The sequence below is a fragment of the Bactrocera dorsalis genome, unplaced genomic scaffold (assembly GCF_023373825.1).
Source record: "Bactrocera dorsalis isolate Fly_Bdor unplaced genomic scaffold, ASM2337382v1 BdCtg070, whole genome shotgun sequence".
Classification (NCBI taxonomy): domain Eukaryota; kingdom Metazoa; phylum Arthropoda; class Insecta; order Diptera; family Tephritidae; genus Bactrocera; species Bactrocera dorsalis.
In genome coordinates this window covers 57,475-68,042 of record NW_026038121.1, presented here as the reverse complement: position 1 = coordinate 68,042, position 10,568 = coordinate 57,475, and the positions used below count along the sequence as shown (strand labels likewise).

At 35.6% G+C, this 10,568-nt stretch overlaps 1 protein-coding gene across 1 annotated transcript; it reads left to right on the top strand.

Moving 5' to 3' along the window:
• Nucleotides 1-2,686: 2,686 nt before the first annotated feature.
• On the top strand, nt 2,687-9,381 carry LOC105230584 (solute carrier family 2, facilitated glucose transporter member 1). The gene is made up of 5 exons (XM_011211437.4): nt 2,687-3,192; nt 7,306-7,416; nt 7,518-7,678; nt 7,779-8,589; nt 8,686-9,381. The coding sequence occupies exons 1-5, from the start codon at nt 3,160-3,162 to the stop codon at nt 9,040-9,042; spliced, it is 1,473 nt and encodes a 490-aa protein (XP_011209739.2). The 5' UTR covers nt 2,687-3,159; the 3' UTR covers nt 9,043-9,381.
• Nucleotides 9,382-10,568: the final 1,187 nt, after the last annotated feature.

Genomic DNA, 10,568 nt, shown 5'->3' with positions numbered 1-10,568 from the left:
CACATGTTCAAATTTTCTTGGTACACTTCCAATCGCTGCACCTCTGCTCTGACGAACGCTGCATTTTCGGCTTGCACCACTCACAGAAACACGTCGGGCGAAAATGTTGTCCTGATACCTATTACTTTTCGGACAATCGCTGTATATGGGAGTTGGTGTAGTATCGATCGGATTTTATCTATTCACCATTATCATGTCACATTCTTAAAGAATGTTTTCTGGGTTTCATTAAGGTACCTCACATACCATAACCAATCATATGGAGTAAAGTCAACCGGATGTTCGAAAATCCTGCTAATAGTTATATGGGGCCTAGATAAAGTTTTCGCCAAATTTTATCTATTTTAGGCCGATATTTCCAGCATAAAGTCACTTGGAAGTTCGAAAATCTTTATATATCGCTCATTTGCTGCAAGACCGGCATAAGTCAAAAAAATCGATATTCCAGAAAACGCGTTAAAAGTTTTCAACTGACTACAACCTTACGCGGTGACTCCAACCTTACACCTCTTCTCAAGCGGAGCATATAAGAGGTATTCATATGAATTTTTCACTCAACATGAAGTATGATATAACGAACAATTCTGCAGCATTAACTCAAAAATCACGTTTTTTGATTTATGTCGGTCTTGCAGCAAATGAGCGATATGTATGTATATCTAATATTATCTCGATTCAACCCATTTTTGATACACAGAAATACTATTACTAAGAAAGTTTTCTGTCTGAATCATCTCACGTGTTTACCGATATTTTCGGTCAAAATTCAACAATAGATACTGGGGTCCAAATATTCGATATCTAGGGGCTTGAACATTTTTGGTTGAACTTGAACAATTTCAATTTCACAAAATTTTAAGTTTTTATATTAACTGCTTCTTGACTTCTGTAGTGGAAAGTGAAAAATCAAATGGAATTTAAAATTCTGCCGTATAGAAAGAAGGCGTGGTTGGGGTCCAATTTCTCTCATTTTCGCTCTGCGATATAGAAATTTGAGAAGAATGACACGTACCAAATTTTGTCGAAATCGGTCGGTTGGTTCCCGAGATGTGGGATTTCACAAAAAAGTGGATGGCGTCACGCCCATTGCCCAATTTTCACACCGGCTCCAATGAAGCCCACTCATATCACCTTGGAGGTAAAATGTAGTCTCTCCGGCGAGTGACCGGTGTTATCTTCCCATTTCATCCATTTTCACACTGTCGGTAGGAGTTCTTATTATAATAGCGCTGAGCAAAATTTAGTCGTTATAGCTTTAGTGGTTTGGGAAATATACTTGTATACATTAAACCTATAAGAGGGCGGGGCCACGCCCACATTTTTAACGTTTTTTACCCATAGATGCCTTTTGCTAATGCGATCCCCTGTGCTAAATTAACAATGGTCGGATTATGCCCATCTAGAATTGGAACGAATTGGAAATACTATGTCAAGTTAATTTTTTTCCAATAATAACTTACGAGAAATCAATCTTGCACATGAAAAGCTGATAGGGGACTCTGGAGTAAACACCAAAGGCACAATATTTTTCAAATCGACTAAAATTTTGACTTAAGAAAAAACTTAAGTATTAATTATTACCACAAAATCAGACAAAACTTGAATTGAAGAGGGCTGCTGGAGGAAGCGGTTTAACCTCGAGTTATAGACTTTGCATAAGAATTGTTATGCAGGTTACGCTATGCTGGCCATATTACTCGCGCAGATAAAAACTATCCTCCTAAGCAAATTCGACTTCACAGATGCAGAAATACATAGCAAAAGCAGAGGAAGACCAAAACTCTGATGGATTGATAGTGTGGTCCAGAATGCCGAAGCGCTGGAATTACGATACTGGCGAAGTCAAGTAAGGAATAGAAATAATTGGGGCACCGAGTTGTGGAGCTGATGACATTGCAATCTTAATTATGTTGTTCGGCAATATACATATACAAGAACATTTTAACAATTGACCCGCACAACTTACAATTGGCACAGAGGGTCACAAACGTGCAAGACAAGTAAGCTTTTTGAAGTTCTCTTTGTCACGAACCTCTAATATGATTAATGTACTTACAAGAGCATTTTTTTATTATCATTACAGCTATTTTAATCGAACTCGATGATGAAACATTGCCAACCCATAACATATTTTAACCAAGCTTAGGACAGAGCCATATTACATAGATCCCTTTAACAATAAACAAAAACATAAATAAAATTAAAAAAATACATATATATAACACTGAAATAATCGGCCGCCAGAACTTGGATTAAACTGGAACGAAAATAGAGCTATGGTAAAGAGATAGTTTAGCTGAAAATCAATACATGTGGGCATCTCCGGAGTACCGTTAAAATTCAACCACTAGCATATATACTTAGCAGATCCATTCACAACAATAAATACATTCGTATAAACGAGAATGTTTTCCAAATTTCAATTATTAGCATGCTCTGCTAGATATGCATACATATATACATGTACACGTGAATATACGCTATATACGGATATACAATATGTAGGTACATACATATTTACATATCAATACGTGAATATACGAACCTTGCACCGTATAATATTCGTAAATGTTAACTAACAATAGTAATAAGTAAACAATCGTGAGATATTAGTTATTACGTGCGGATCGACCGAAGCTGGTACTGGGTACTCGGTACTCGTATATAAGCGCACCGGTCGTATTTAACGCTGAACAGAAGTTACTGGCGCGCGAATCAGAAAGAACTCACAGGTTGACAAAATTGAATCAGTGTATTAAAAAGCAAAAATAACAACAAAAACGAAAGCGCGGAAATAAATAAAAAAAAACAACCTGTGTACGGTGCACCGATTGTCAACATAAAAAGGTGATTGGAACGCGCGTCGATCGCATTCATATCTCGGAAGTGCAGTGAACAATACCTAAAATCTAGCAATAGAAAAACTGATATCCATCTATTCATGTCACAAGTGAACATAATATAAAAAGTCATAAATACACAAATAAAAAATATCTAGATACCAAAGCGTTACATTATTAAACACAATAATAGTGAATAAAAATACCGCCAACTGCAAAAGTGATTAAATCTGAAGTACTATTAGTTGATAAGAGTTTATGAAACAGTGAAGTTGTCCAAAGGAAACACCCAACCAGCACAGAGCAACAGCCAGCATAAATGGATAGCAAATTGGAGAAAAATGAGGATGATGTAAGTGCCAGCGTCACTTTGCGGCAAAACAAATCAACCAATCAGAGATTTAATTCTAAGGGCAAAAAAATTATTTTGTTAAAAAAATTCACAATACTCGTAAAGTAGTATAAAACTATGTCAGAGTGCAAAAATACTTCCACCAAGGAATATGTCAGAATAAGTTTCCAATCCTCTTTTTGTGTCATCCGCTTAAAAATAACACAAATCCATTTCAATTGCTTCGCCAACATATTGTGCATACACATTGTAGCATATATTTTGTGCTTTCACGCTTTATAGAACTTTAACTGAGTTTTATGTATATTACACAACAAATGTAGGGTCCTACAGTTTCGTATCGTCAGACAAAGAGAAGTGGTAGGCGTGCCGTTCGAAAATATTAGAACGTAGAGATTGGGATTCGCCCAAACCAGATTCATACGGCGATATAGAAATATGAAAATTCATATCATACAGTCGGTTACGACTTAAGTACTATCATATTTTTAATTAACGGAAACTATAAAAGCCTTGATTATTTCGGAAGAATGCTGTTGAAACTGATAATAACAAAAGACACGTTCAAAGCGCTTAATAACGCGCAATAAAAATTATGAAGAAAAAAAATGCAATTATCAGTAATTCATTGAATTTTTTAAAATAAATATACATATGTACATAGCACTACTTTGTATGTATATTGTGTTTTATTCAATTTTTTGTATGCATAGGTGGCTAATAGCAGCTAAGGCAGAAGGTCGGTGGAAAAACTTCCCATCGGCCGTTTGGAAATTTCTAATACTTTTAAAGCCCTCTGCTAAACACCTGGAAAAGCGTCATTTGTACATTATTGTGTAACATATACCTATACATATTAACTCATCTAAAATGTATAATACTACCTGTTGCTCATACGCAATGTCGGTCTGAAATGTAAATAAAATTGCTGATGGCAATATATACTTAAAACTATTTGATCATACTCCATTACCATTACTCTAAAGAGCTCTCAAGTGTTTTGCAAACATTAACATCTCTAATTCAATCAATATTATTATATTAATAAATAAAACAAGAAAATACTCAATTAATCACTAAATGTTTTCAAGTATACAATCGTGCTACTACTCGTGCTATCTACTGCGTAATTATTTTAGTATTATATTGCTACTTTTAACAAATTCCTTAATTAACATACTTAACTTGGATCATGCCAATTTGCTTTAATAAAGTACTCCCACACTTGTACTTGAGCTTGAACGCGCACAAATGAAGCTGAGTTGCAAGTATAATAATAAACAAAATTTGTATGTCCCATTCATACATATGTATGTCTTCCTGTCGTAGTAATTAGGAAAGATCAGCGTGAAACTAAATTATGAGTGTAAATCAAAGCTATACAATCCACAAGTACAAGGTTGATGTGCCACACGGCGTTCAAATAATGTTGCCAGTTTTGAAAGGATTTAGTCTACACAAAGTTACTGAACTACAGCCAACTTGTGGATTTTGATTAATATTTCGTTACTTTCTTTCTGTGCTTAAATATTTGTTAAATCTGCACTTACACATGGAATGGAAGACATAATGTTTATGTAAAAGAATTAAGCTTAGGAATTAATATAATTAAACATTTTAAAAAATATTAAAATAGAAATCATCCTACAGTAAAGGAGCGAATAAATAGGAACGTATCGTGAATATCTTTATTTGTAGTCGCCAAGAAAAGTACGAGTATATTATTATCAGCTAATTTGATCTGCGACGCTAAATCATAGCTCTAACCAAGCCTGCCACATGAAAGCAATAGTAAAATTGCACAACGGAATTAAAAATAAGAGAATTTGAAAAGCTTATTAAAGTGGTACAACCGCTTGCCATTAAAACCCTGCGAAGTCGAACAAAAGTGATATTCGATGCAATCTGCATAATCAATATGGCAATTATGAGCATTTAAACAAGTTTGTAAATCAATGAACTATTAAAATAACACACACATTTAAATGGAAAATGAAAAAGTTACTTAAGTAAATCCCCTATATTCTACAATTAAACTTGGGTAAGAGTAAACAGTTATTTTTATTCAAAGATTTATGTGCACACAGATAGACGGTCTCAGCTCTAAGCTCTAGCGGTAATAATTGAAAAATCTGTTGTCACCTAAGTACTCGTATTGTATGGTCGCAGACACAATGCAGACACAACGCAGAAAAATAAATCTACGTTTCAGAGCTGGAATGCTATGTACATTGGGACAAAACTATAATTTAGAACAGCAGTACATTTCTTAGAGCATAATTTTTTTTTAATACACTGTCACCTGTGATTTTTGCGCTTCCGGGTGCTTTTAAAAGCTGTAGCAATTAGTTTCGAGTTTGAAATGCTCACTACGCATTAAGTGCATTCTTAATTTTAATGTTTTCACGCAGTTTTGCTCTGTCATATATTTTTTTTCCAATATTTGCAATCTCGCCAAATCAGCAGTTTAGAAATTTGGCTCGTGCCTGAGCTTAACTCTGCTATTGAACCCAAAGGCATTTGTTTATTTACATACCTAGGTATGTTTGTATGTCTACACTCGTCTGTGAATATATTTCAATGTGTTGTTGTGCAGCAGAAATTAATCGCCTTCGGTCTGCTTTTAATGTGGGGAGGCGAGTGCATAGTCATGCGACCTCACGTTTTTACGAACGTTGATTTCGTACAATTGACGGAGGTGAATACTCGTATACTTGAAGAGCAATTGGCGAGGTCGCAAGGTGGAAAATGGAGAACAATTACAACCAGCACTCGCCAAATACAATTGTTGTTAATTTTACAAGAACAGTTTAAATGTTGTAAATATTTATGACCGCTAATCAATCAACGTCGCTGAGAAATTATTAACCGCGATCAAGTGAATACCCTATCAATCGTACTTGGGGAATAAATACCTTTATATTTACTTGAATTATTCGTACATACTTAAACCATGCATAATTGCACATAATTTGTGTATTGAATGTACGCAAATAAAGAAAGGGATTTGAGTCGAGTGTAATATATCGAAGTCGGTTGCAATGTGTTCAATGATCACCTTTATCGTAAATAAATTAGTAGAATTACAATTATCATTTTTAATTGCATTTATGAAATCTTTTTTGTTCTAAATATCATATGTTATATTATCATATTTAAATGCATACAAAAAACGGTATATTTTAATTATTTGTTCCAACAGAAGCGCATATAAAATACTCTACGAATTGTGAGAATATGAGGAATATGACAGACATCGGGTTGTTTGCAAAAATTTGTTATATGACCTTGAAAACCTGTTATTGGGAACGACAGTGCGGTGTTTATGGAAACGCACTCGTTGTCTGAGATGTGGACATTGGAAAAAAAAAACAGTTAGTGAATGGAAGTACCTACACTTTATATGGGATTATTGTCAAATAAGTTCTTATATCCATTTATGTCACGAGATAACACAACCTTACATTACATACATGTTTCAAGGGGTTCCGTGTGAGAGTCTTAAGTTAGGAGTAGGTTAGGTTTAGCGCATTAAAGTCCCGCACTCCGGCTTTTGATGCTTTCCATAATTAAAAAACACACATGTAGCATAAATTCGGATAGAGGTATGTAGAGAAGAAAGTAGCGCCATTAGAATGCAATATACCAAGTTTGGTTCGCATTGTTCAACCAGTTTAAGTGGAATTAAGAGTTTTGCCGAAGGAGAGTAGTTCAAAGTAGTTGATAGATAGATATATGATTTAAATGTATACTCAAGTTATTGTTCCTAGACCCAATTCCGAATGGCTGTTGAATTTCATGACAACCATTTTCATGTTAGAAACACAATGTGTCCAGTAATGGTTACATCAACAAATTTAGTCACTAACATTTTAAGCGAGCTTTTAAATGAGGTTAATAATCGAAAGATATTGTTAGGTTACAAAATTAGGACACGTGACCAGCATTTACAAAGGCATTGGGTCGCATGTCCAATCAGTAAAAAGTTTTATCCGTTACATTATCAACGACGCAGCAACTCAGATAAGTCCCTCCTAACGATTTGTTGTCATAGCATAAAATATTACGTTACCGGATATATACATATACCATATACATACATTTATTTTTCAGACGCAACGTAAAGGTTGGACACCACTGTTGGCACTGGTTTGCTTTGCAACCACTCTTGGTACCGCAATTCCCGTTGGCTACTGTCTTGGAGTTATGAATACACCCGCAGAGGTACACACCTACATACATACATACAAACACAGTTGCACAGAAATATAGTTAAATAAATACAAGTTCAATTCAGTGTTTCCCCCCGTTTACTTAATTTGCAGTACATTAAATCCTGGTGTCTCGATGCATTTGCGATACGTTACAACGAGCAATTGAGTTCAGCACAAGTCGATCTGCTTTGGTCGGCGATTGTGTCCATATTTCTCATTGGCGGCATTTTCGGGTCATTCATAGCTGGAGGTTTTTGTAATAGATTTGGAAGGTAAGCTGGTTGTTTCAGTCATAATTTCCAAATATTACAATCTACATGAATTCAAAACCCTTGCTTTCGTATGACGAATTGATTAATATTGTTGTTTCAGAAAGGGATCGCTGCTGGTCAGTGCATTCCTGTTGACACTCTCCGGCATTCTTTTACACTTTTGCCGAATGACAAATTCCGTGGAGATGCTCTTGATTGGTCGTTTTACCATCGGTGTTGCTGCCGCAATCACCTACACCGTTCATCCGATTTACCTTCTGGAGATTTCACCAACTCACCTACGCGGCAGTGCAGCTGTCTTCACATCGATCGGCGTGACTGGCGGCATTTTCGTCGGACAAATTTTTAGTCTTCAACAAGTTTTCGGCACCGAAGACTTGTGGGAGTTCGCACTCAGTTTCTATACAGTGTTTGTAGTGGTCAGTTTTCTTCCGGTCTACTGGTATCCGGAATCGCCACGTTGGCTGTATTTGATGCGTCAAGATGAGCCAGCGGCACGTAAAGAACTGCAACGTTTGCGCGGAAAGAATTCCGATGAGTGTGTGAATACCGAAATAGCGGATATGAAAGAATTAGTCGCATATGCGAGCAACGAGAAAATAGGGTTTTTGGCTGTTGTGAAAAATCCCGAATACTTGTTGCCGCTAGTAATCTGCTGCTCATTTCCACTATGCCAACAATTGAGCGGCATTAATGCGATCTTCTTCTACTCCGTGAGAATCTTCATGAAGGGAGGCTTTTCGTTAGAGATTGCAACGTGGATGAATTTTGGAGCAGGTTTTTTGAATTTAGTATTCGCTAGTGTAAGCCCAATAATGGTACAAAAGTTTGGACGTCGTCCACTAATGATGTTTTCCGCTAGCGGCTGTGGAATATCGCTCTTCGGCATGGCCTTTGCCTTGAATTACATTGTGAGTATTAAAAAAAAAGCCTCGCTTTAATTAACATGGACATACACAGATATATTTTCAACTCATTCATTTGTTGTTCAATCTCATATCTTATAGGACCGCGTAAGTTGGTTGCCTATTCTTTGCATTGCCTTCATTGCATCGTTCATATTCTCCTTCAACGTGGGCCTGGCGCCCGTGCCATATTTTGTGGGCGCAGAACTTTTTGAAGTCGAGTCGCGCTCGGTGGCCATGTCGATGGGCAATTTTTTTTCATGGAGTGGTAACTTCATGATTGGAATGTTCTTTCCCATGTTAGAGGCTATTTGGGGTTCTTATGCCTTCCTACCTTGTGCTGCGATGTGTCTGTATTGTTTTCTGCTGACGTGGCGTTACCTACCCGAAACTCGCGGAAAAGATGTTGCGGACGTTAAACCATTAATGGCTAAGGGATTTCGTTCTAAGGTGCATTGAGCGATATATAATTTAAGAGAAGTAAGAATATTTAGTATTTTCCTATGTAAAAAGGTATACAAGTGTGTTCCAGCGCTTTAGTATTGGTATCCAAAGTACCTGTGTTGTAGAGTTTAATTTTAAAATATTTTTAATGTAAATAGGATGCATATGTATTCTGTGTATATATTCCTATATCCACATATCTTTAGTTATTTATTTATTCCTTCCAATTACTCCAAGCTTTAATGTCGCATCTGTCTATGTACCTATGTAAGCAGTTCTTGTCAAAACATTGTTACGTTTAAAAATAAAAATCTTAAAAAAGTGTGCAATGATTGTTGTGACAGACGTTATTAATTAGGAGTTTTATTTTATTTGTGTAGATATTCAACGAATTACTCGTACATTTGTTGACAAAGCAGTAAAATTTAGCTTGACTGCTTTTACAATCAAATTATGACTGATGACAGAGATGACTCGAAGCATTTTGTACAAAAGATTGAAGCAAAAGAACCTTTCAATTGATGTTATTTCCAGCTAATTAGTCGTAGAGAAAGATATCAGTATGAACCCTCTTTTATGACACAAACCAGGTTCGGTGAACTCAAGATTTTATATCTAAATTTGGTAATTAAACGAAATGAGATATAAAATTAAGAATTAATGAGGCTTAAAATACCCATTTAACACTCGAGTATATGTATGTACACATCAATATTGGTTGTGCGAACAAATGCTATTAAACCTTAACACACGTTCTACATATTGTATTACATACAAATGAATATTGCGGAGTTTCCAGTGCACAAATTAATGACATTAGGCTAAAATTAATCACGAATTATATTGGAGTTCATATGACAGCCGGACAACGTATATGCGCTCTTTATGCTAAAATTATTGATATGGAGACAGACCGACACATTTCGTATTCTGGCATACTGGTGTACATATAGGATATGACTGTACATGCTTATACATACACCGTTAGGACTTGGTGTTGGTAATAGAAGCATTGAAACACCCACAACAAGGTTGGTTAATTTGATCCAATATGTTGAAATCTTTTTCACATGACAAATATGCCTTTTGCATAATCCGTATACATATGAGTGTGCCTGCATTAAATTACTTTAGCCTTGATGCGGTGCTGTGGAAATATAGAAGAGGTTAATCATTTTATGAAGTAATAAATGATTTGCTTTTTATGATTTAGAATTTGTACACATGTGCAAGTACATATGTATGTATGTGTTTGTATTACGATCCATATTGTCTATATTAACACGAGTTCCTTATATGATAACGATATATCCATACATATGTAGATACTGAAATATTTTATATACCAAATGTACATACCTACATACATATGCATACATTGGATGACAGTCGGCTACAGTTTGCTTACGTTATTATTTAGTTGACTTTGCGACAAACGGTGTGTAATCTGCCAAAAACCTCATCAACTCAGATCTGTTAACAATTCCACATACATATGTACTAAGTTATTACGTAGACTTAGTGAGAATGTTATATGTGAC

Coding starts and splice junctions, on each gene's coding strand:
- LOC105230584 (XM_011211437.4), top strand. CDS start 3,160: ATGGATAGCAAATTGGAGAAAAATGAGGATGAT. Junction 3,193..7,305: donor TGGAGAAAAATGAGGATGAT/GTAAGTGCCAGC, acceptor TTTATTTTTCAG/ACGCAACGTAAAGGTTGGAC. Junction 7,679..7,778: donor TTTTGTAATAGATTTGGAAG/GTAAGCTGGTTG, acceptor TTGTTGTTTCAG/AAAGGGATCGCTGCTGGTCA.